This window comes from Microchirus variegatus, assembly GCF_963457635.1.
Source record: "Microchirus variegatus genome assembly, chromosome: 9".
Lineage (NCBI taxonomy): Eukaryota > Metazoa > Chordata > Actinopteri > Pleuronectiformes > Soleidae > Microchirus > Microchirus variegatus.
The window spans coordinates 24,087,076-24,114,464 of record NC_139810.1 but is presented as its reverse complement, the minus strand read 5'-3'; the positions used below and the strand labels follow the sequence as shown (position 1 = coordinate 24,114,464).

The following is a 27,389-nucleotide window of genomic DNA, read 5'->3' as shown; positions in this document are numbered from 1 at the left end:
GGCAGCCTGGTGACAAAAACTTAGTGGAGCAAGGAGGAAGGAGAGGAAAGTTAGGAAATAACATACAGCAATTCCTCTAAGCAGGATACTGATGAAGGTAAACTAGATGACAAAAAAAAAAACGTTGACCTCTTGAACACACACACACACACACACACACACACACACACACACACACACACACACACACACACACACACACACACACACACACACACACCCTGTGTTTTTATCCTGTGAAGAACTTTGCCTTGTTTGAAAAGTGCAAAATAAATGAAGTTTGAAAGGTCAGTGTTAATGCAAGAAAATGTCCTGAAGAGGTAATAAATCCAAGTGCACACACCCAGACACACACACACACACACACACACACACACACACACACACACACACACACACACACACACACACACACACACACACACACACACACACACACACACACACACACACACACAGGTATACTATACAGGCACACATGCGCACACACACACTCCTATTGTTGGGTAACAACTCCTCGGTGACCTAAGGGATAACGGCTTAACGATCGTCTAGTTACCTAGGCAACGGGTGAAAGACAAAGATGGGGCATTTATCCTGCGAGTGTTTTATTTTATCCACTTCTCTCACTCTAAGTGCATGCCTGAAGTAAGTGCGGTGTGTGATCGTGTCGAGGACTGATTTTCCTCAGTGAATGTTTTCCGTCTTTTTCTCTCTCATTTTGTTTGTGATGTAGTTGAATTGAGTGGTTTGCCAGTTACAGATCACTGTGTGTGAGTGTGTGTTTGTGTGTACTTAGCCTCGTGGCACTTCTTGATGCGACTAACTGACGCCATCATGGTGTTGACTGGCAGCTTCTCCAGACTGACTGGGAAACATGGCATCAAAGTTGCGGCAGGTTTGGTGAAACAAATAGTCGTTAATTGGCAAAGTGTATGAGTGGCCCTGTGATGGACTAGCAACCTGGATGTACCTCACCTTTTTCCCTATGTCATCTGAGATTGGCACCGTCCCGGGCGTACCCCATGATCCTCATGTGGAGTATAAAGCGGTAGAGGATGGATGGATGCTAGTTTCAAATAAACAATTACCTGGATCCATCTATCTATTATACCGCTTTATCCTCCACCGGAGGGTCACTCTAAATTGACCAATTCACCTAAATTACCTGGATCCCATGAATGAAAACGATTCAAACTGTGCAACACTTTTTAAAAGATGGTGATCAACTTTCTGACGTATCGAGACTAACCTCCATTGACAGAATGCCTGTTTTCTGTAATTTTATAGCAAGTCAAATTTGTGTGTTGCTTGTAAAATGGAAGTTAAGTAACCTTAGATGCCAAGATACACACTGATCCCACCATACATTACATTTTATTCATGTTGTTGTGTGTCAATCAGCAGATGAGATCTATGGTTTGCTCACAGAAACATTTAAAATAGCTAAAAACAATTATTTTCAATGTGACTGACATGATTTATTGATTTGGACCGAATGCAAACACAAAGCTTTGTGATCAGACCTCTGCTCAGGTTTGAGATGGACTGATGGATGCTTGCTGAGAGTTGTGCGTGTTTGCCTGCGATTTCACCTGCCTGTGTAGTCCATCAGTGTCAGCCCATGTCTAATCATCTACATTTAATCCTGCATTAATCTACTTTCTTTTCACAGTCTTTACACACCTTCTTTTCAGAGCTGTAGTGCAATCCGTGCAGAGATATTTGCTGTTTCTGTAACTTTTTATGCCGCAAAACTTAAAGACAAAAAATATTTGCATTAAAATAAATATTTTGCAGACTGTAAATCATGTTTATGTTTTGAAATCATGTTTTGGCATGTGGCGCCACCTACCGCCGTCTACCAATCATTGCAGTAAGTAGAGTCTCAGCTGCAGAGCAACCACAGGTTGCCAGTTAAGTCAGAAAACAAAACCTAAAAGACCTCAGTATTTTGAATTTGAATGTAGTAACCGTTTTTGGCAACATTCTTACATATGGCACCTTTAATTTAATTTATTAATGTTAATTTTAACATCTGTAGTGAGGACACTTGTAGACATAATGCATTCCCTAGACCCCTTACCCTAACCTTAATCTAAACCCAACCCGAAACCTTAAACCAAGTCTTGTGCGGCAGTACGTGAGGACCAGCCAAAATGTCCTCACTCCTTATGGTTTAGAAGTTGGTCCTGACAAAGATAGCCACACAAGAACACACACACACATACACACACACACACACATGCCTGTACTTAATATCTTTGAAACACACATGCACATTTTCAGATATACAGAGTTCAGGCACCACCAAAAATCATATCAAGGTCTGATGTGCTTTGAAGTTCAAACCAGTATGATTGATGTGTGTGTGTGCGCGTGCGTGTGTGTGTGTGTGTGTGTGTGTGTGTGTGTGTGTGTGTGTGTGTGTGTGTGTGTGTGTGTGTGTGTGTGTGTGTGTGTGTGTGCGTGCGTGCGTGCGTGCGTGCGTGCGTGTGTGTGTGTGCGTGCGTGTGTGTGCACATGGAGTTGTTTCCAATATCAAAGAAGAAGCAGCATCTTCAAAAAAAACCCAAGCTTCAAAAACACAGGTCTGACGCAAGTGGATACGAAAAAGAAGAGGAAAACAAGCATGAAGAACAGAGGAGGACGGAGAGAGGATGATAGAATGATCGAATGATGGGGCGATGGAGGAAAAGGACGATGGTAAGACTTCAGGGAAGAAGGGTGGAAGGAGGAAGGATATAGAGAAAAAGGGAAAGAAATGGAACATGTAGGGATGAAGAGAGAGCAACACTGAGAACAAGGTGAGGTAAAGACATGAAACACCTGAGATGGAGGGACAGGTACGGAAGAGGGAAAGCATGCAGGGAAGAAAAGGAAGTAGAAAATTATTAAAGTATTAAAGTATCGCGGCACGGAAATGAAAAATGAAGAAAGAACTGACGATAAAGGTAATGGAAAAGTTAAAAGGCAGAGGAGCATGACGAGGAAAGTGACAAGGAAGGCATGACTCACGGAACACAAGGAAGAACAGGAGGGAGATGATCTCTCTTTGAAGAGGCTCTTGTGAAAAAAGAGCGAGTTTGGACAAAAAAAAGACAAAACAAAAAAAACAATAGTACAAAGAAAAAACTCAAATGAAACAAACAAGAGCAATTGAGACCTGAAGAGATGGAGAGGAGGCGGAGGATAAATGTTTGGTCACCGGATTCCCTGGAGATGTCAACCAAAGAACAACAACAAATCTACAACAACTCCTCAGGATGGAGGAATATTGATGTGAGACAAGCTGAGATCAAAGGATGCTGCTTTGACTGAGAAAAAACATCGTAAAAGATTGGGTTGAGCTGAGAGGAAAAGAGCGGGAAAAAGAAGGGAGAGGGAGGTTTGGTGGAGCTTTAGGTTCAGTTTTTAGCTTATTGTCATTCCGGTGTCACACCTGGAGGATCCCCCCCCCCTGTGAAGTCCTAACATGCAAAACAACACAGAATAAACTTGATTGTGGCTCCGTTTGAGAATCTAGAAGTCAGTTATCAGGTCCTTCCTGGGAAACTCTCACTCCCAGGAAGATGCTTCTGGCACTGCACAAGTATACCAGCAGATCAGAGCTACATATGTCATGTGGGTCTTTACAATTCCCTTGTTTGTCTGATTCAATATTGTTGTGTTGTGTATGTTAATACTGTCATTGTTCTGTAATGTTTGCACTGCTGCAAGAAAAAAAATCCTGCTGGGACAGCAACACACTGTCTAAATGTCAACCCCGTCCTCTCTGCCTTGGGGAACTGAAGACCTGGACCCAGTGTCACCTTCTGCACTTTGAGGTAGTACATTTACAATTAAATTAATTTAAAATGACGGCGCTGCAGTGCCTCACAGCAAGAATAAAGCATGTGATTGTGGGTTCTCTTCTCACCGCGGTGCTCTGGCTTCCTCCCACAGTTCAAATACGTGCAGATTAGGTTAACTGGACTCTCTAAATTGACCATAGGTGTGAGAATTGCTGTTTGTGTCTACATGTTCATCTTGTGATGGACAGGTAACCTCTCCAGGATGTACCCTGCCTTTCGCCCTATGTCAGCTGCGATTGGTTTGTTTTCCTTAAAATGTCAGATTTTTGCACTCGGCGATTATTGCCTGAGAAACCAAAATGGCTGAAACGTGAAGGAAAATACACTCGCCAGCCACTTGGTTCAATTGCTTGCTTTCTCAAATATCTCATCAGCTAATAATGTGGCAGCAGCTCAGTGTATTTAAGGTTATTTATGAACGTGGACAAGGTCAACGTGACCTGCTGAGGTTCAAACTGAGCACAGAATGGAATGACCTCAAAGCAGATGACCTGCTTTCAAAAAACTGCTGATCTACTATCACCTTTACAGGTATGAGAAAAACTATTCAGTCAGCAGCGTTGCTCAGAGGAGAACGGCCACACTGCTTCAAAAATGATATAGAACAGCAACAGTAACTCAAATAAATACTCTTTTTACAACCAACGTCTGCAGAAGAACATCACTGATTTGAGTCAAACCTCAAAGCAAGTAGGCTACAGCAGCAGAGGATCATACCAAATGATTGTGTACTGTATACCTAATAAAGTGGCTGGTTAGTGTATGTATTATATATATAAAGCCCCTTTTCCACTAGCGCTACTCGACTCGCATGGCACCGTTATATTGCCTTTTAGCGATAGTACCTGGCACTTTATTTAATTCAATTCAATCCAATTCAATTTTTATTTGTATAGCGCCAAATCATAACATACATTATCTCCGGGCACTGTACACAGACAACATCATGGAGAGCAGAGAAAACCAGCAATTCACACAATGAGCAAGCACTATAGGCATCAGTGGAGAGAACAAACTCCCTTTTAACAGGAAGAAATCTGTGACAGAACCAGACTCAAAGATGTGCAGCAATCTGCCTCGACCGGTTGGGGTGAAAGGAAAAATGGTGGGGGACAAGAGGGAGATCTGGATCCTGCAACCTGCAAGATGAGGACACAGAGAGTGGAAAGGAAGGAAAGACACAAACTAGGGAGAGCGAGAACAAGGTTAATGACATATACAGTAACAAAGACAAATTCATAGTCATATTTTAGTACCTGCTCTGGCGAGGTTCCAAGCGAGCTGAGGCAATACTGCCGGCCAGTAATTGCTCAGAGTGCCGTCACAGGAAGAGGTATGCAAAAAGCCAACAATGCCGAACTGTAGATCAGTTAAAATGACTTAACAATCCTTAAGTGTGGGGTTTCCTTGCTAATCTCCAACAATAAGCAAGGAAATGTATTTAGCGACAGCACTGCTGAAAGCCTGCGAGCGGCGAGCTGCATCACAGACCCTGCCGCTGTATTTTTTTGTATTTCAGTGAGTGTGTGTAGTTTGTGCTGTGGTCATGGTGGAAGTAATTAAAGGGACACTGTGTAGTATTTATGGGTTTATATAACCCAAAACCACTTTTTTATACATATTATGTGCTCCTGCATTGTCTAGTCGCTGTATAATAGTTTTTGTTTCATTTTCGTAGTGTTTCAAAAAGTCATGTAAAATAACATGGTCGCGGGCCGCGGTTGCATAGCCACTGTTAGCAGCGAGACGCCATGTTTCTACCGGAGCCTGTAAGGACAAACGCGAGAGAACAAATCAATCGTCTCTCTTTACTTGTAGCGGAAGTCCCGCCTCCTCTCTCTCCGCTTCGTCTGCTACGGCCGCGGTAGCTCTGCTGACACGGAGAAAGACGACGAGGACGACATTTGACCAGCTGAGGATACCGTAGCGCTCAGGGAAGGGAGGGGGTGAGCAGAGGAGCAGTTCTTTGTTGTAAATTTCAGCCTCTCCTCTAGATGGCACTATAAACTACTTACTTCACCTTTAACTAATCTGATTCAGTACATGCAAAAAAAAAACTGCCTTACAAGTCACTAGTTTGTGTGTGTCGTGTATAAAACGATGTCAGGTCAGTTTCATGCAGGCGCGCTGTAGTGACTCCGCCCACTTTGAGTAGGTACTATATCGTAATGGAAAACCAACCAAACTGTGTAGAGCCCGTGCCGAGGCGAGGCCTGCTGGGACCATGTAGTGGAAACACGGCATTTTATTTAAAGGTGCATTATGTAATAAATACAAATCAACTGGCCATAAAATCCTCCTAATATGTCACAGAGACTCAGGAATAATGTTCATATAACAAACTGAACTCACCTACAACAACAGTACAGACAAAATATTAGCATTAAAAAAAATATTTTGCAGACTGCAAATTGTGCTTATGTTTTGAAATCATGTTTTGGCATGTGGCGCCACCTACCGCCGTCTACCAATCATTGCAGTCAGCGAAAACGAAACCTAAAGACCTCTGTATTTTGAATTTGAATGTAATAACCGTTTTTGGCCACATTCTTACATATGGCACCTTTAAGTGAAGTTTTATGCACATGTATGTTTAGGAGACTTAGTTACTCTATGGTGTCATCAATAAACACGCAGACACACTCAGGGTTTATTTTGATGGCTTTTCAACCATGTTTACTACAGTATTGTTCCCATCTACAGTTATCAGCACAGCTTGTTCTTCTTTTTTTTTTTGTAACATCATCATAGATATTTTCACCACTGGTTTTTTTTTTTTTTTTTTTTCTGCTCATTCACTCGGAGGATTTTTAAGCAGCATTATCAAAAAAACTTAAAAGCACATCCTTACATACTGCACATACCAACAACACATACAAACCAAAGCACACATACTCATACGCGCATATCCTAGTATAGCGCCACTCTGGTATATACAGATATATAGAATGAGTAAAAAAAAGAATCTGTTTTTAGTTTTTACATCTTCGTTTTTACATCTTATGACAAGAGTCATACCAAAGACATGGCCACTGAGTGAGTAAACAATAGTTAAATAGATATAAAACAAATATAAAAATAAATAAACATAAATACTTGCATCAATTAATAAAAGATGATTTGAGTTTTTTTTTTTTTTTCGTTTTTTTTTTTTTTAGAAACTCACCGTTTACTTTTTAAACATGTTTTTGTTCAAGTTAATATATAACCAGTGCACCACTATTTACTGTTATTTTACCTCGACAACAACAGACTGGCTCGTGAGAGTCAGTGAAGCTTCGCCCTCAACCCATGAGTGGGAGGTACACGTCGTCTGTACATCAGCCTTCAGGCGTTTGTCACGTTTAACATCAAGTTTGACAAAGAGTCATTGTTTTCAGCACCATTAACATTGCTGTGACTGCCACCAGTGACACCAACATCCACAAGCTCAGGTAGGACAAAACACTGGCCAGGTAATACAAATGTCTTATTTCCAATATTTTTTTTTTTTTATCAATTCATTTAGTCTTTAAAATTGTCTTCCTGATTTTCCCAGCAGAGGAGACACACGTACACCTACAAACCTTGTTTTTGTTTGGTGAGATCACTTATACTGTATTTAACAAAGCATGTGGTGGCCACTGGGTCTATCCTGCAACCCCTCAGAGTGCTGATTATTCACATTCTTCAAAAAAAAAAAAAAAAAAAAAAAAAATGAAACAGCACATCAAACGGTCATATGACAAGTACAGGCAGTGAAGAAAGGTCAGCAGCAGACTCATCTTGGTCGTTGACAGCAGCAGAAAGTTTCCAAGAAAAACCAAACTGAACATTTCTGCATGTGGGTGCTGGTTGTGACGAAACCAACAGGGCTACCGATGACCCTGAAAGAGAATGATTCCTAATAACCCACCGTTACACTTTCCTCTAGCACCAGAGTCATGCCAAAAGTTTCAAACAAGATTTCAAGAACTGCCAACGACAGCTACTCATCTATGAAAACGCATTGTTGAAAAGTAAGTATGGACACTTTGTCTTCATGATTGCTCTACACAATAAAGTAAAGTACCACCACTGGGAGTTCCTTCAACACCTCCGAATATACACAAGCATCATCATCATCAGCATAAAGGTGATTATTAAAATGAATGGGAATACTGGCACAATTTTTGTTGCACCAAATGTGTCAATAGAGGGCCACTCATATATCTATCAGCGTCTAAAAACTGAATGAATGGAAGAAGCCAGAGGTGTTTTATAACCAAGGCTCTTGTGAGGTTTGAGCTTATGTCTGTATTGTTACAACTTTTTTTTTAACTTTACTGTATTGTTACTTAGCAACTGAACCTGGAAGCTGCTGCGACGACAGAAGTTGCAGCAGCCACATGGAATTTATTAAAGCATTAAACCAAGGAAAAATAAATAAAAACTGATTTTTAAAAAAGACCAGTGCGAGTGTGAGAGTGGACAAAGGCTAGTTTCACTTATTTCTTTGACACAAGTATCAAAAGACGCACTGAAAGTGCACGCCCAAAATATGTGGTTGAGATATTTTTTCTCTTGGTGCGATGTAGATATGGCAAGAATCAATGCATCGGTGTCTAACGAGTGTCTCCGTTCAAAAACAATGCAATTTTTATACACTGCATGTGAACGGCCAAGTTCAAATTCACGTGTGTTCGATAGCATGTTGAAAATCGACAACACAAGTTTGTAGCAGTTTCACTTTCTGTGCATAAAACTACTTGTTGTGCTTGGGACAGTCAGCCATGAACCGATGACCTCCCTGACCTTGATTGATTGTTGATTGTTGACACTACGACACTTGCTTCGTCATTGCTGCAACATGCTTCTACGAACATGCTTGTGCCTTGTTTCTGGGATGAAGTTTAAGACTAAAAACAAAGGAGCTCCTCTTAGATGCACTGACTGTCTCCCCCAATGGCTTTTTTTATTACATTTTCTTTAGAAGAACTTCAAAGAGAGGCGATTGAACGGAAATCTGTTGTGAAGTTAGCTTTGATGTCAATCTTTCTATTAACCGTTCTTCCTTCAGTAATTGTTGCTGACCAGAGTCGACTCTCCAGATCCCCAGCAGTTTTTTAATTGATACCCAGGTGGAAACATTTACATTTCTCGACTATGTAGCTGATTAGCAATAGCAAATTTAAATATAGAGCAACACAATTGACCGTGTTGCTTTTACTCTGTCCAGTAAACTCAGTTCAAACTCAAAGGCTCGTGCAGACTTCAATTTTGTAAGTTGCATCGCATTTACGAAGGTCAATCCAACGTCAACAATTGAGACAAGAAAGATCGGCTATTGCTGAGTAACTTCTTGTTTACTGCAAAAAAAAGGAATTAATTTTGTTATCAATTTTCTTTGGACACATTTTGTATATTGTATAAACCTCTTAGGGCCGGGTCATTCTTTTCGTGGTCTGCGGATCTGCGCCCAGCTCTCCACTCCAGTAGGTGGCATGCTCTTGTTTTTGGTCAAAAGTCTCTTTTGTTGTCTCAACAAAGAAGAGGCCAACCATGAGACCTTGTTTGAGAATACAAGGAAACACCAATGATTTCCTGGTGAGTAATCACTGCTACCGTGATGGAATATGAGTTCGAGTAAGCATGTGTAGAATGCTAAACTGATGCAGAGCCTTGTTTGAATATGAACAAAACTGTGGGCTTTTTGGAAATTGCGAAGTGGAGAACACAGTAAGTATGACCTGGCCCTTAGCCTAACGTGGGTTTTCATTTTTTCTTAAAGTCTGTCGTCGTGATTCTTTTTAGCTACTGTTCACCCTCCCTCCAAAAAAACAAAAAAAAAACAGAAAACAAACACTGAAAAATGTTTTCACAGGATAATGAGTTTGCTCATGATACCTTTCCCACTCCTTACGGTATGTGTTTGAAGAAGGAGGGAAAACTCAGAATTAAATTTAGTAGTAGTAAAACCAAAACGCCATTCATCACGTAACTACTTACTATTATAGCTTATATCTGACATCTGTATTTATTCAACTGTACATCACAGGCCTGTGTGTGGCGAGTTGCAGCATGCCATATGGTAGTAGCCACTGCAGAACTTGTCCAGCTTACATCCTGACATCCAGTCCTGATTCGTTTTTTTTTTTTTCCCCAAACACGTCCTCTTCTTCTCAGGTAGCTGGGGGTGGAAACTGTGGCTGCTGTTGTAACTCATGTGGATGTGTGGCCAACGTTTGATAAGCCATCTGGACGTAGACTTAGCTTTTGAGCCAACGGGAGATAAATTCTTGTGTTTCTGTGAGTCTGGAGACACAAGTAGACGACTACATCTGTCTTCAGACGCCACTGATGAAGCTCAGGGGGATTGTGACCAAAGGTCCAGAGGGACATGCAATATGTTTGAGGCATGATGGGGATAAAATAATACAACTATCGTTTAGCTTTGCTTAAAGAGTTCATTCTCATTGTTGGTATATCTTCTTTTTTTCTTTTTTTAAATCATCACTCTTGTCAGTCAGTAATGATTGAGTGATTTGAAGGTCAAAGGTATCTAGCTTATTAAAACTGAAACGGATGTAAGTTATGTTTTGTTTATCCTGATTTAAGTGCTATTCAATCATACTGCATATGTCCTGGATTTCTAAAACAATCCACATTCAGCATGGTTTAAGGTAGATCTTTAGGGATCTTTTGACCTGCAAATCACACAAGGATGTATTTATTGGATAACCACTCTGATTCTGCTGCCAAGCCAAAAAACAATTGCATGTCCAATGCAAACTCTAGCAGCATTACCTGGCAAGTCCACAATCCAAGGCTTAGGTTCATGCAGCAGACTATTTCTCAGTGATCTCAATCTCTGTGACTTCATTCTTCCTAAGTCTTTTTTACGTCTTGTGCTGACCATTTGTGATGAAACTAAATCTAGCGCTCCTTGGTCCCAAGATGAGAGATTACATTTCTGACCTTCGAGTTTTTTTTTAGAAGAGAAGATGAAGATTAACCCAGTTCAGCAATTACTCCAGTAACTTCCCATGGCTCATTCATGCTACTTACTCCTGGACTGTGTCCTAAAGGGAGAGCCTCAGTCACAGATTGCGCTTCACATTTTACAATCAAGTTCTGACAACCTCTTTTTCTTAAAAGCAGTCACCTGACACTGTGTCTCCTCTTCACGTCTCTCCTGACATACATTGTCTTGGGATGAGAACTAATCTCCGGCTGAGCCTTGGTCCCAGACTGCATTTTAAGTTAAGAGCCCCTTTGGCTTAGACTGTTGTTTCATATTCTAATACCTCTTTGCTTCCCATCATGCTACTTCTGTACTGTATCCGGGGGCTGACGGCCGATGTCGTCTCCAGAAGCAGAATGGTCTTGCGGAGGCGCCGATCGATAAAGTGTGCATCCCAGGCTGGGTACCGCTTTCTTGGGAGGTCAATCCGGATCACGGGGCCCTCCTGCGCTCGGGACGAGGAGGAGGTCCTGTGAAGGAGTGCGGGAGAGGAGGAAGGGGAGGGACGTACCTGGAAGACAGGCAAGCAACTGTCCCTGTCTCTCTCCTTGTCCCTGTCTCTCTCCCCAGGAATCAACTCTCCCGTGTCTTTAGTCCTGGGGAGAGTCCTCGGAGGGCTTGTAATGACCATATCTGTTTGGGACCCTTGCGACGGGGTGAGGCAGGCATCGATTACTCCCGCGACCCCTCCGGCGCCCACCACACCCTCGTCCACACACCCTCTCCACTGTGAGCCCAGAACGGGCCCATCGGGGTGCAGCCAGCAGTAGTACAGCAGCATGAAGAAGGTTCCCAGGGCAAAGCTGCACGCCATCAGGCACACCACGATGAGGGCGTAGGAGTCAGAGGTGTGCGCGCCGCGATACGTGTACCAGGCAGTGGTCAGCGCGACGTTCTCGGCCAGCGTCACGGAATAGTAGACAATCATGCGGAAACGACTGGGACCCTCCTTGACGTTGAACCAGCAGAAGATGTAGATGATGCCCACCACCATGTTGTAGATGATCTCCTCCCACTTAGACATGCAAAAGTCGGTCTCGCCTTGGATGATCCAGAAGGTCATGACACACCTGAGGAACGATGAAACAATACCACACGATATCACACATGGGGTAGTGAGCAAAACGTGTAACAATACAAGACGTATAATATACATTTATCTCAACTTTAAAGGTGCCTACTCTCCAAAAAAACACACAGAGAGGTATTTTCATGGCAGGATATCATTAGTTATTTAAAGATACCACTTCACTCTTCCTACCCCTCCCTCTCCTGACACCATTACACTTCGCCCACATCCACACGCTGTCTCTACTAATGCAGGAATCAGGTGCTTGGCAGCCTGTGACTCAGGCATTGGAACTTCTTCCAGCAGCTAATGCTAGACTAAATAGATAGATCCTCAGTTCATTCAGACGAACAGACCAGAGGCCTGTTCAAATATTGATTGACAGCGACGAGCTCCCTCTCCTGAACCTAGCCTTCACTGATTGGTTAAACGGTATCAGGGAAATTTATTGTTATAGAACTGTATATAAGATATATATATACTACAACTATCACAACACAATTCTAAGCCTCTCCTCGAGGAAAACCGAGATCCTATATCACATAAGCGGCGCACCAGTGGCTGACGATGAATATGCCGAAGTAGAGCTGGAAGACAGAAGCGAAGAGGGCAAAGGCCACAGTCCTCGCTCCGATGGTGAAGAAGTGCCAGAGCATCTGTGCGATCACAGCCTTGTAGGACATGGGCAGTTTGTCGTCACGAGAGTCACGGAGGACCTTCTGGTAGGAGGCAATCATCCAGGCTAGAGAGACCAAGGAGGCAGAGGCCGAGAGACCTGGAGAGGCGGACAAAAAGATGGAGGAAATGAAGGGAATGACACAAATACAAAGATGTATAGATAATAAACAAAACTTTAATTGCAAACGAAAAAAACATACGCTTTCACGCTGACATTTCAAAAATCAATACAGTAGTCGACGCTGACGTTTCAGTGCAGCTGATGGGTCAGCGCTCAACTCACACCAGTGAAAGTGAAGGACAGAATTATAATGTACCCTGTCGAGGCGGTGACACAGTGCACACAGTGTGCTGACAGTTAACCAATACATTTCAGCGAGTAAATGATAAAGATGGTTAAATATCATCTTGGCCTTGGAGTCTGACGAGAGCGAGAGCTGCCGATTGCAACACAATACATTCTGTATTGATCACTTCATGTTCATGTTACGTGTTTGAGTTCAAAATAAGATAAATGCAACATTAAAGGTGACATAGAGTGGTCCTATTGCACATAAATGTTAGTTATGGAGGTCTACTTACATATATTAACTTAACTAACCTAGTTGCTGTGAACTAGCTGATAGAAATCCTCTTTTCTGACAGTGTTTTTCTGCTGCGAGATTTCAGAGTGAACTTTCACCCCGAGAAGACAGAATCTTGTGATTGGCCAGTACTATCCAGCACATCCGTTCTCAGAAGCGCAGCGCCCCCCTCTGGAACGGCGGATGCACTGCTCCTCATTATCAAAACATTGTTTTAACAGTGTTTAAAAATAGCTTCATCACGACTCCCCGCCGCAGTCCCTTTTATGACTTTAAACCGGAGTCAGACCCAGAGTCAGAAGACACCGTCGCTCGTGAAACACCTCCACAACGGACGTTATTCTTCTTCTGCGGTTCAATGTACGTAACCGGATGTGCCCGGACTACCGCCCGGAGCAGGACGATCGGTTGTTCAGGAGAACCGCTGCTTACGTAACTATTACGGGATTTTCAGTGATCTCGTTGAGCCCCGAGATTACAATAAAACACAACGTTCTCAGCAATGGCTGAACTGTTTGTTTCGAACCGTCAGGTTTCATAAACAAGGTAATGACGCAGATACACACCAAAAAAACCAGCGATAATAGGAACTTCCGGTCTAGTTCCGCTTTAAGCACAACTCACAAGTTAAGGTAGAACTTGAACGACTTGAACTGGTTTCAAATTCGAGGTCAAACGATCGGTTAGCCCGTGCGCCTACTCTCATACTGCGGAGACCCCCCCCGCGAGCCACCCACAGCTCAGTTTAAGACATTAAACATTCATGTGTGTTAATTATGTAGTCTTGTCTCAAATTAGCCATGAATCTCAGAGAAGGCATTAAAAATTGAGCAGAAAGAGAGCTGCTCTGACTTTGCGTTCTGAAGGAATTTTATTAGTTCTTATTTTTAGGGTACTCCATGATAGAAGAAGATTTAGGTGCATTTTTTTTTTATCACTTTAACCTGTCACTAACCCTAACCCCATTTTTTTGAAACATTCTGTAGCATATTGATAAACATAATACACAATAAATTAAATAAAAGCACTTTTCTCCTTGTTAAGACTGACTCATTGATTCAAACTTCACATGGAATGTTTGGAAATCTGTTTATTTGATGATTCTATGCATTAGACCTTAAAAAAACAAAATAAATAAAAGCACCACACTTCCTAAATTGTGTTTGTTGCTTTGCATGATTTGTAATTACGTTAATTAGACATAATAAAAATTCCAAAAGTCAAATTTAGTTTGACTCGACAATGGTTTATTGGTGGTAACTTCTTTAAAGCGGAACTAGACCGGAAGTTCCTATTATCGCTGTTTTTGTGTATCTGCGTCATTACCTTGTTTAAGAAGCCCTGACGGTTCGAAACAAACAGTTCAGCCATTGCTGAGAACGTTGTGTTTTATTGTAATCTCGGGGCTCAACGAGATCACTGAAAATCCCGTAATAGTTACGTAAGCAGCGGTTCTCCTGAACAACCGATCGTCCTGCTCCGGGCACTAGTCCGGGCACATCCGGTTGCGTACATTGAACCGCAGAAGAAGAATAACGTCCGTTGTGGAGGTGTTTCACGAGCAACAGTGTCTTCTGACTCTGGGTCTGACTCCGGTTTAAAGTCATAAAAGGGACTGCGGTGGGGAGTCGTGACGAAGCTATTTTTAAACACTGTTAAAACAATGTTTTGATAATGAGGAGCAGTGCATCCACCGTAATAAGGGGGGCGCTGCGCTTCTGAGAACGGATGTGCTGGATAGTACTGGCCAATCACAAGACTCTGTCTTCTGGGGGTGAAAGTTCACTCTGAAATCTCGCAGCAGAAAAACACTGTCAGAAAAGAGGATTTCTATCGGCTCGTTTACAGAAACTAGGAGGTTTTTGACCATAAAAACAAGTTAATATATGTAAGTAGACCTCCATAACTAACATTTATGTGCAACAGGACCACTCTATGTGACCTTTAAAAGTTTGTGGAGAAAATCAGTGGCAGTGGAGCACAAACGTTGGCCTGAGATTTAGATTTTGTTAGATTTCCCAAAAGATGGAAACTTTTCTCCATTCCTACAATTTGTCTCAACTAAAATTAGGTCTAGAGTGATAATTACAGGGTTTTATATACTTTTATGTACTTTATAAGTACTGAAAATACATTCAAGCATACTCACCTATCATCTGATTGTGGTCAGCCAGTAACAGTACATTTTAGATAACAGTAACAGAGCAAACAGTGGTATTATAATCGGAAATTATGCCCAGAACTATAAAAATAAAAGCAAACATTTCTACCACAGAATGAACCAGTCGGTTATAAATATTTCATTAGTTTCCCCCGTTGTCTCACAGCTTCAAAACTCCCGCTCACCTTGCAGAGGGAGGACACCGTTTCCGTGGATCATGATGCTCAGCTGGAGGACGAGCTGCGGTGCCGACTTGAGGAAGGCCTCCAGGAGGCGGAGCATGGTGATGTCGGCGCTCTCGAACATCAGCCGCCAGTAGAAATGGCGGCGAGGCCCGTTGCCGTGCCAACGGCTCTGGGCGCCAAGGTAGAGAGTGTGGATATACCTGAGGATCAGAGAGAGAGAGAGAGAGAGACGTCTTTTTTTTTAATAAAGCCTGCACATCAGATTTACATTCACATACTGTAGCTCAAAATAATGACAACATGTGAGTGAACTAAACATCCCACTGTGTGTCCTCATAAAACTTTAAAGGAGACAACAGAAAAGCAAAATCATGTGACCGTCAGTCAAAACCCTGTTCTTCCAGTAGTATGGAACAATGTCATGAAACAATGTCCAATCAAATGCACAAGGAGGGGGCGATCTCCACGCTCAAGAAGACGCTCCATCGGTCACAAGGAGGGGCCAGGCTTTCAGACCACCTCTACCAAGCCAACCTAAGCCACCTGTGTCATATGAGGCCGGAGCAGCCGCTCATTTCCCAATGCTGGAAGTAGCAGGGCACGACGCCGACATTACCTATGCTGGTTTATCGACCACGGAGACAAAATGACATTGCCGCAGCGTTTGCGTACCTACCCGACCCAGTTGAGGGAGGAGGACGCTAATTTTGATATGCAATTCGTGTCTTTCTGCAGCGAATTCAGACCCGTAATGCAAGAAATCAAACGTGTGTTACAAGCACGGCTGCCACTTCTAATGGACAATGAAAGATGCAAACACAGTATCTGGGATAATGAAGAAAATGAACCATGCCGTAGAAAATTAGAACGAATCGGCAAAGTGATAATGGCGGCCTGTCCTAAAGCGACCGACGTGCAGATGCTGTTGAACTGTGTGTGCAAGGCAAAAACGAGAATGCTGAAACATTATCTGACGCGTCTCATAAAAGAGTTCGGCCTCCACGGCGGCCTGGACTGCCCTGACAATTATGAGAGAGGAGATTTTGGGAACACGGGAAGCGTACGTCAGCGGTACATTTCTGCATGGACTTCGCCCAGACATAAGCGATGGCAGTGAAAACGTCATGTGTGCGATTCAGACGCGCACGCCTTAGCTGAGCTGTTGATTCATGCGACACACGCCGAGGAGCTCGCTGTGGAGAAAAAGGAAAAGGACATGGAGAAGAAGGAAGAAAAGAAAGAGAAAAGAATGGCAGACATGTTTCTGAAAACTTATAATAATTATAATCAAGGCAGAGAAGACCAGCGCCGATCACAGCCACCTGCCACTGACTATGAAACCTGCTTTGCCTGCGGAGGAAAAGGGGCATTGGGCCAAAGACTGTGCTAATCGGAGGCGCAAAAGTGGTGCGAGAGGGGGACACAGAGGAGGTGACCATCGCCACAGCCGGGGCACGTTTCCTGTATTGCCGCAATCTTCTCAATGACTGGCGGGGGGTGGACAGCGAAGAGGGAGGACCAGTGGATGACGAGGCTGCAGACACATCAGAGACAGGTCATGCACCCACACACTCACTTGCACGCTCAAAACGCAGTGAAGAAATGCTTGCTACAGATACTGATGTTGACCCACATACACTGATAACACACTTAGCTGCTAAAACTACTACCTCTGTTACAGGCATCTATGCTCGGTATGAAGTTGGGGCCAAAAATGTTCCTTTGCAAACTTTGAATGTTAAAGCGGACCTAGACTGGAAGTTCCAATTAACGCTGTTTTTTAGTGTGTATCTGCGTCATTACCTTGTTAAAGAAGCCCTGAAGGTTCAAAACAAACAGTTCAGCCCCACTGCTGAGAACGCTGTGTTGTATTGTAATCTCGGGGCTCAGCGAGATCTCTGAAAAAACCCGGTCCGGTTACGTAAACATCGGTTCTCCGGAACAGCAGATCCTCCTGCTCCGGGCACTAGTCCGGGCACATCCGGTTGCGTACATTGAACCGCAGAAGAAGAATAACGTCCGTTGTGGAGGTGTTTCACGAGCGACAGTGTCTTCTGACTCTGGGTCTGACTCCGGTTTAAAGTCATAAAAGGGACTGCGGCGGGGAGTCGTGACGAGGCTATTTTTAAACATTGTTAAAACAATGTTTTGATAATGAGTAGCAGTGCATCCACCGTTCCAGAGGGGGGAGCTGCGCTTCTGAGAGTGGGTGTGCTGATTATGTCAGTTCCGGGTACTGGCCAATCACAAGACAGCTGGGAAGCCTCTACGCTGGCTGGCCAATCACGTCACAGTCTGTCTTCTGGGTGTGAGAGTTGAGTCTGAAATGTCGCGGCTGGGGAACAGCGTCAAAAAAGAGGATTTCTATCGGCTCGTTTACAGCAACTGGGAGGTTTTCGACCATAAAAACAAGTTAATGTATGTAAGTAGACCTCCATAACTAACATATATGTGCAACAGGACCACTCTATGTGAGCTTTAACGGCAAAGATATTGATTTTCTGGTTGACTCTGGTGCAACACACTCATGTTTGAAAATGACTGAATTTGGAAATGACAGCCCCTTGATTAAGCGGCAAACACGCTTTTATTCAGGCAGCAAATGGAACGAGTGTGAGGGAAAATTTCCCTCGAATGCATTAACGGTGATGACAACTCGTGTACTCATCCATTTCTATTGTCACCTCATTGTCCCTGTAAATCTGTTGGACAGAGATTTGATGTGCCATCTGGGTATTTCCCTCATTCCAACAACCGGCAGACATCGAAGTTCATCCTACCTCAGACTTAAGTCTATGCGTGTTTTGTCGACAAGTGTGTGAACCATGGTAGGAGCATGAATGGACACTCACAAATGAAATTGCACGTAAAACCATGACTGATGATGCACGTGCATGCGTTCCACCCACACAAACTGTGTTCATGAATCTGCATGTTTGCATTGCATTGTTTGTGCCACAGAGACTAATGACAAAAACCTGGGAGTGAGTGAAAATGAACACACTGCTGATGTAACTGGAACACACACACTGCTGTGCTGGGACTCTCATGACAGCTTCCTGCTTGTTGATACTATCTCATCACAAATGGCATTGTCTTGTGACACTGATTTAACACCACGCATCTCACTTTCTCGAACATGAGAACAGTGAATGGAAGGATTTGGACCTCAAGGCTTTTAAATGCAAACATGCGTGTGACTGGCAGCCTACTGATGAACATGGTGTGCGGTATTCTGCGTCATGTAACTTTTTTAAAGCTGCGTACACAGTTATGACTGATGCACAGCGCACACTGAACCTGGTTCCAAGTGAAATTAATTAATCACTCATTCATTTCTCTCACGAGAGGAAGCTAGTGCAATTCCTGAATTGGGAAAAGTTCCACAAACACATGATGTTGGCTTAATCAAAAATTGTGACCCTGTCACTATCATTCCAACATCACACTACAGACCATGCCAACAGCAATATCCACTAAAACAAGAGGCTATTGAGGGGATAAAACCAGTGTTTAAAGGTGCATTATGTAATAAATCTAAAGCAACTGGCCGTAAAATCCTCCTAATATGTCACAGAGACTCAGGAATAATGTTCATGTAACAAACTGAACTCACCAACAACAACAGTACAGCCAAAATATTTGCATTAAAAAAAATATTTTGCAGACTGCAAATCATGTTTATGTTTTGAAATCATGTTTTGGCATGTGGCGCCACCTACCGCCGTCTACCAACCATTGCAGTCAGTAGTGTCTCAGCTGCCGAGCAACCGCGGGGTTGCCAGTTACGTCAGAAAACGACCTCGATATTTTGAATTTGAATGTAGTAACCGTTTTTGGCCACATTCTTACATATGGCACCTTTAAATCTCTACTGGATGCAGGACAAATTCTCCTGTGCGCACACCCAGAAATGTTTCTGCGGGCCGCCATTGGCCCCCGGGCCGCACTTTGAGAACCAATGGTTTAAGGGTATTGGCGTTTATGAAGTTTGAGCCTGCGTTGGATAACGCATTGATGATTTTTAACATTTTCCTATACACACACATACACAATTGTCTTAACACACGCACACCATACATTCCTACAGGTACAATTCCCACACGTACCACATCTTACTTTTCACTCCTTCCATTCACCTTTGACCTTAATGCACATAATGCACAATGTCTTCTGTTGACTCTCTCTTTGCAAAGAATAAACTGATGCTTCAGCAAGTTGCTTTTGCTCCAACTTTATTTCTGCATCAGACATCTTACAACAGAATTGACCACAACAATACATGTATTCTTTATATACTGTGAATATTATTTCAATGCCTTTTTTTTTGCACTGTTGAATCTGTGTGAACATGTATGTTTCATGTGCTATGTTCAATTCTTTTCTTAATAGAGTTAAGGACAAAACGCTGTACATTGTGTCTACATTATGGCTTTTTAATACTGTTTTTATACAGCTATACAGACAGTTTTATTCAATATTTTACTTTTTATTCCTTTGTGATTTTAATTGCGATTTTCATGCTTTGGTTTATGTTTCATGAATGTGTTTTTAAACCATGTGTATATAATGCTGTGTGTCTGTAATGCTTTTATTTTGTAAAGCACTTACGGTCACCTATGGGTTGTTGTAAAGGCATATAGAATGTGTATGCACGATTTGACTATGACACATGCAGTATGTCGGTCTTCCTATGACCCCATAGTTAATCATGTGGAAATACACTCCCAAGTCTCTCTCACACACAGAGAAGAAGGCCCTTTAATCTTGGTGCATGAATCCTTAATTAAACATTCTCACCTGAGGTAAACACAAACAAAAACAAGAATACAACAGGATCAAGAACCAAAAGGACAACTTTGAAGAGGAAGCATGAATCCCAGAGAGGAAAACACACCACAGAGTGGTGGTGTGGATCTCAACCCTCAGCTGTCACTGTTCACCGTCGATTGCCTTTCTGTTGTTTTGTTTTGTTGATATCTGGAGTGGTATTGGTCGCAAAGATTGCAGCGGGTCATTTGGCAGAGGAGAGAGTTAGCCAGTTTTCATGTTTTTCTTTTTTTTTTTTTTTAAAGCCTTAAAATCACACAAGACTGATGCAAGTGAATGGAAGGACGGGGGGCGATTCAAAGATGTGTGACACTTTGTGTTTACTGAAGGTATTACTTTCAGCATGAGGTCTGCACTAAGGTGACTCCAGTAACCAGAGGGTTGGCTTTGATAAGACAAGAAGAAAACACTCAGGAAAAGCTCCTGTGTTATGACAGCAGAGACAAGTCTTTAAAGGGAGCAGCTGTTTTACACCGAACATGGAGAAAACAAACAAATCATATCCTTTACATTTAGAAACACTTAACGTGTGCTGTCTTCACCATCTGACTGTCAGCGGCATAGCTCAAAATATAACAGTCGGATTTGGATTAGATTTTCAGGGGATGGAGGTGATGGCATCAGTGAGAAATCACTCGATTGTGGAGGTGTTTTTTTGTGTGTTATAAAAGTTAATAATAATAAATGATAATGAATATTGGCAGATACATTCATACTAATGAACATACACAGGTGAAATGTAATATTCTACTAATCATAATAATGACTTTAAGTTGATGGGAGCCTATAGTGAATCCATTTATCCATCTTCTATCCTCCACATGAGGGGCGCTGGTGCCAATCTCAACTGGTCTAGCTGGCGGGGCTACACAACCAACCACTCTCACTCTCACTCTCACATCTAGGGTCGATCTGGAGCGTCCAATTTATCTAATCCTCAAATCTGCATGTTTTTACTGTGAAAGGACACCAGAGAAGCCAGAGAAAACCCATGCACACACGAGGAGAACATGCAAAGTCCATGCAGAAAAGGCCCTTGTTCTGACCAGGTCGCAAACCCGGGTCTTCTTGCTGCAAAAGGCAAGCGAGCTGCGAGCCTTTAATAACCTTCATTATCTTACAGTGGTGGTTCCCAACCATGTTGAGGACCCTGAAGGAGCATTGACCTCATAGGTGGATTTTGAGTTTTGTATGATTTATTTTAAGCTTTTTTATTCTTTCTTTTTTAAAAAAAAGGAAAGATGGATACATGCTGCTGGTTTTTTATGTTTTTTATACATTGTCATTTGTACCCTAAGAAGAGCAGCTGCGACCATAGTGACAACTAATAGAGACCCAATTATTTAAAAACCAGTGATATAAGTAAGAAATGGGTTATGAAGACATAATGTGAACTCCACCTTCCGCCCTATGTCAGCACAGCGCCCCCACGACCCTCATGTGGAGGATTAAGTGCTTAGAGGGTTGATGGATGGAGGGACGTAAAATGACACTGATGTGTCGTCAGACATTCAGGAAACTGATTTTAAAATGAAATACCGGTTTCACGGCTAACAATGGCACAGCCCACAAATTCACAAAATGAATGAATAGTCGTTTACTTGCCACAAAGTCTGTAAATGTTAATGGTGTTTTTTGTCTGTTGCGCCACAAGCAACTGTTGTGTTGCTGCTCAGTCTGACATGTTTCAAGCCCAAAATGTGGCAGCATATTGCTGGGGTGTAGAGGCCGGCAACATTACAACCGGACCAGCAAAAGGATGACGTGGAAAAGTAAAAGATGTTTCAACACAAAGTGGTCAATTGGCGCGGATTGGCAAGGTTCATGATTATTTCTGCTTTTTTCTATTAACTCTGCCTACTCATTAATTAGATTAAATTGGTAAAATAACTCGCCATCACTTTCATTTATATTCAGACAAAGTTTAAGAACCATGCACATGCATTTTCTGTGTCGTTCACCCTTTGCCGCCTTTAGGGCTTAAATCCACCTGCCAAAGTGGCTGGTGGACAAAAAAAAAGTTAACTTCAGGCCCTGCTCAATTATGCTCAGATAAGACTTAGACTTAAGTCATATGGCTCTTCAACACTTTAACAACGCTTGCTTCTGTGTCTGAACTTTACCAAACCTAAAATCCAAACTCTCTACTCCTCAACACCTCTAACTCAAATAGACGAGGAACAACAGACCCTGGACAGGGGAATTCAAATGGGGAACATCAGCCAAAGTTAATGCTGTATCTCAGAAGAAAATGCTAAATTTGGAACTCCTTGGTTCCTAAAACGTGTAAAATCTTAATAAAGACACGAATAGAACAAAGGAATGAATTACGTTATTATCATTTGCAAATCTCAGGCTGCTGCAAACAAAAACAGTTGGCGACAATTGGACGACAACAAAAATGTGAAACGCCCAAACTGCATGGGGATGGAGGGGTGTATAAAGAAGACTATACTATGGTCGGCAGTATAGTGAAAGCACAGCAGGACGGAAGGGCGGTGGAGGAGAAATGAAACTTGGGTGGCAGAAAAGTGAGACAACGCTTACTTCCTGCGCCTCTGCATCCTGAAGCGGATTTTAAATAGAGAGGTAAAAATAACCAGCAGCAGCAGCAGCAGCAGCAGCAGCAGCAGCAGCAGCAGCAGCAGCAGCAGCAGCAGCAGCAGCAGCAGCAGCGAGTGTATGCACACATGTACATGTACAGCGTATGTAAAGTGTGTATGATTCCACTCCTGGAAAACACAGATGAGCGGGGAGGTGTGGGTGTGTGTGTGTACACACACACACACACACCCATACACACACATAAAGTGACAGATAGGCAGCAAGGCCGATGAGGCAGCCTTGAAAATCTGTAGCTCTGCAAATAATTTGCTGGCCAAGCACTGCCTGCACTCCTCCATTCTGTTGCAATGTCTCTCTCTCTCTCTCGCTCTCTCTCTATATGAGTCTGTCTCTGTTTTTTGCCTCTTTTATTTCTTCCAGGTTTAATTTCTTCCTCTATCTCTTTTTTTTTTTCCAGTTGGTCAGCAGCTACTAGACGCACCGTCCAAAGAGTTGGTCTTGTTACTCTAACTTTTCTAACCTTTTATTCCCCCCTCCTCTTAAAATTCTGAGCAGTCTGGATCTTTATTTAAAGGTGCATTATGTAATAAATCTAAATCAACTGGCCATAAAATCCTCCTAATATGTCACAGAGACTCAGGAATAATGTTCATATAACAAACTGAACTCACCTAAAACAACAGCACAGCCAAAATATTCACATTAAAATATTTTTTTATGGACCGCAAATCGTGTGTTTATGTTTTTGAAATCATGTTTTGGCATGTGGCGCCACCTACCGCCGTCTACCAGTCATTGCAGTCAGTAGAGTCTCGGCTGCCGAGCAACCACGGGGTTGCCAGTTACGTCTGAGCTACAACGGCGGAGAAAATTCAACCTAAAAGACGTCGGTATTTTGAATTTGAGCGTAGTAACCGTTTTTTTGGCCACATTCTTACATATGGCGCCTTTAATGTTCGGTTATTGTTTTTTTTGTTGTTTTGAAAGGTCGTACACAAATGTTTGTTTTTTTAACCTCACATTCCACACTGTATTTGTTTCCTCCTTCCGAGGTGTTCACAATCTCTTGAATTCTCCGCCCTTTTTTTGAGCATCATCTCTTTTCTCCGTCACTCACTTTATCTTCATCCTCTTTCCCCTCGTTCTCTCTTTCGCCATTTCTTTTTTTTTTTACTTGCGTGTTATCTCTCATGTTGTTTTTCTCTCAATCCAATTTCATGCAGCAATCCCCCCCCCTCCTCCTCCTCCTCCTCCTCTCTTGCTCTCTCTCATTTCTCTTTCTTTCTCCATCCAATTTATTTTGTTCTTCCCTCAGGCGTTCTCATGTGCCTCAAGCTTCCAATCTATCAAATCTATATGAATCTTCTCCTCTTTTCTCCTCCCCTCTATGCTGTATTACACTTATTTATCCTCCTCTTCTCTCTCTCACTCTCGACAAAAACTCTACTATCTACAAGGCCACAGTTGGACCACTGAGGCCCTGCACATTAATGTGAAAGAAGCTTCTGTGTGTTCGTGTGTGTGTGTGTACTCCCTATAGAGAAACAAGATAGTGAACCAAGTAAAATATACTTAATTTTTAATGATTTGGGTAAAGTCAGTGTTTAGTTTGTTGGTCGAGTCGCATATGGAATTAGATTTGTGTCAATATATGCACTTTTCACAAAACACTTTTTAAAAAAGCAAACAAAATATGGATTTAAACGTTGAAAAATACTGTATTTTATTATTTGAAAATACACTTTTTTTGTTTGGGATTCTGACCCTGGGCGGGCCTTAGGAAGCTGCCTGCTGATTGGCTACTGATTGGAGTCGCTGTCCGTCTGGAACAAAAATAATTGCAAGTATCTCACGTTTATAATCTGACAAACGTTAGATACTTACAATTGTTTCGTACAGCGACTCCAAGCGCTTGACTACTTCTGGTCCAGTGACTGAGCTGTCACTCCAAAACTCAGTAGCCAATCAGCAGGCAGCTTCCTAAGGCCCGCCCAGGGCCAGAATCGCAAAAACAAAAACCACGTCGCAAAGAACAAATCAGGGAGCGCAATTAAGAAGTGTATATTGAAACAATAAAATATAATAATATATTTTTGAATGATTGAGTTGATATTTGATTAACTTGGTGAAAAGTGTTGTTTATAATAACATATTTACACAAATCTAATTCTATATATGCCACAGGGTTAGGGTTAGTGTTCGCAATTACTCACATTTGGACAATATGTACACTATTGTTCAAGGGTTTGGAGTCACCTATACACTTTTTTGGTGTTTTCCATTAAACCTCACACTTTGATTCATCTAACGAGCTGTGATTTGAATAGAAAATCAAGACATTGACAAGATTAGAAATAATCACTTTTATTCCAAATAATAATTTTGCCCTTCAAACTTTGTGTTTTCCATTAAAAGTCACACTTTTATTCATCAAAAGATTTGCAAAATGAATAGAAAATATAGTCAAGACGTTGACAATAATGATTTTTATTCAAAATATGAATTATGCTTTGGTCAAAGAACCAGCAAAACTGTTTTCAGCTGTGCTAACATCATTGCACAAGGGTTTTCAAGGGTTTTCTAATCATCCGATAGCCTTCTAACACAATTAGCAAACACAATGTACCATTAGAACACTGGAAATGGGCCTCAATACACCTATGATCATATTCCATTAAAAACCAGACGTTTGCAGCTAGAATAGTCGTTTACCACATTAACAATGTATAGAGTGTATTTCTGATTCATTTAATGTTATATTCATTGAAAAAAAAAAGAGCTTTTCCTTCAAAAATAAGGACATTTCTGAGTGACCCCAAACTTTTGAACGGTAGCGTATTTTGCGCCTTCAAAGTGTAAAACATGCTCGTTAAAATAGCTGCAGAGCTTTGGATGTCAAAGTGCACCTACAGCGCAGAAGTGAACGGAAACAAGTCTGAGACGGTTACGATCGACGACATCTCTAACCATCAAATGTTAATTTGAAGTCACCGCAAACGTTTTGATTGCATTTGAATGATGCCTGCGGAACTTTTTTTTTTTTTTTTTCTTTAATAACGATGATCATTATTGTAACGGCCGTCACTGTTGTGACACCCGCTCACATGGGCCACACATTTCTCATCATTACGGCTCAGTGATTTGAGGCCGATCAGCAGATGAGCGTCCATGTCGCGGGGAGAGGAAACAAACAAAGGTTGTGGGGAACAGATATTGAAGCCAATCATAAATAATGATTTGTTTACCTGCAGGAAAAAAAAAACTACCAATCCATCCTGGTAATAGAAGTGGACAGGTATATCATCGGGAGGATGAATCATTTCCTAATTGCTAATTTTATCTAATTTTTTTTATGAGGCTAATTGCATCTGAGAATCATTTCTGATGTCCTTGCTATAAATTGCCAGGACAATAATATAAATCCTCCATCACTGAGACAAAGGACACAAAGGACAGAAAGAGTATTTATCAATAACTTGTCCCCCCCCCGTCAGTGATACGAGTAACAGGCTTTTAATGAGTTACTAATCTGTTATCTTGACAGAAATACACAAAGAAAATGTTTATATATATATTGTCCAAATGTTAGCAGTGACCAGGGGAGTGGCTCTTTATCATTCATCACTTGCCTTAAGAGACTCTCAACAGTAATCAGCAGCATTCATTGTCCGCGCGTATGTGTTTGTGATTCCTTTAGGACATTTTCTGACCTTATCAGGACCGGTCGCCCTCATGCGGACCGTGGCCTGGTTTGAATGAGGCAGAACCACATTTCTGAGGAAGTTTAGGGCTAAGTTCTAAATTGTGGTCAGGTTAAGGTTAGGGTTAGACAGAATTAAAGTCATTGAAGTGTCCTAAGAAAAATTGCGGCGCACGCCTGCATGCGTGCGTGTGTGTGTGTGTGTGCTTTTATACTTGCGGCATACTGAGGACCAGTGAGGGTTTTTAACCAACAAAGTGAGGTCATTTTTACAGAGTGAGGACATTTTGGACGGTGCTCACTTTTTTTTCATTGAAATCACTTCCTTAGGTTGCTAAAACATGCTATACTCAATTTGTCAAAAAAAAATAATCTAATTTTTGACCAAATTTTTTTTGTCAAATTTTTTGACCAAATTTTTTTTGTCAAATTTTTTGACCAAATTTTTTTTGTCAAATTTTTTGACCAAATTTTTTTTGTCAAATTTTTTCACAACATTTTTTTTGTCAAATTCTTGACAACATTTTTTTGTCAAATTTTTGACAACATTTTTTTGTCAAATTTTTGACAACATTTTTTTGTCAAATTTTTGACAACATTTTTTTGTCAAATTTTTGACAACATTTTTTTGTCAAATTTTTGACAACATTTTTTTGTCAAATTTTTGACAACATTTTTGACAACAAAATTGGACCAAAAATATTTGGTCCAATTTTTTTTTTACATTTTGGTCGACATAGTATAAATATGATGTTTATGTAAAAATTTTGATCAAAAAAAA

At 41.7% G+C, this 27,389-nt stretch overlaps 1 protein-coding gene across 1 annotated transcript in view; it reads right to left on the bottom strand.

Moving 5' to 3' along the window:
• Positions 1–11,092: 11,092 nt before the first annotated feature.
• xkr7b (XK, Kell blood group complex subunit-related family, member 7b) overlaps positions 11,093–27,389 on the bottom strand; it is a gene marked incomplete at both ends in the record, with an annotated part of 73,346 nt that continues 57,049 nt past the window's right edge. The window contains 3 exons of the mRNA XM_083894721.1: positions 11,093–11,906; positions 12,461–12,680; positions 15,514–15,713. Coding sequence (XP_083750847.1) covers positions 11,093–11,906; positions 12,461–12,680; positions 15,514–15,713 — 1,234 coding nt within the window. The remainder of the gene's footprint in view (positions 11,907–12,460; positions 12,681–15,513; positions 15,714–27,389) is intronic.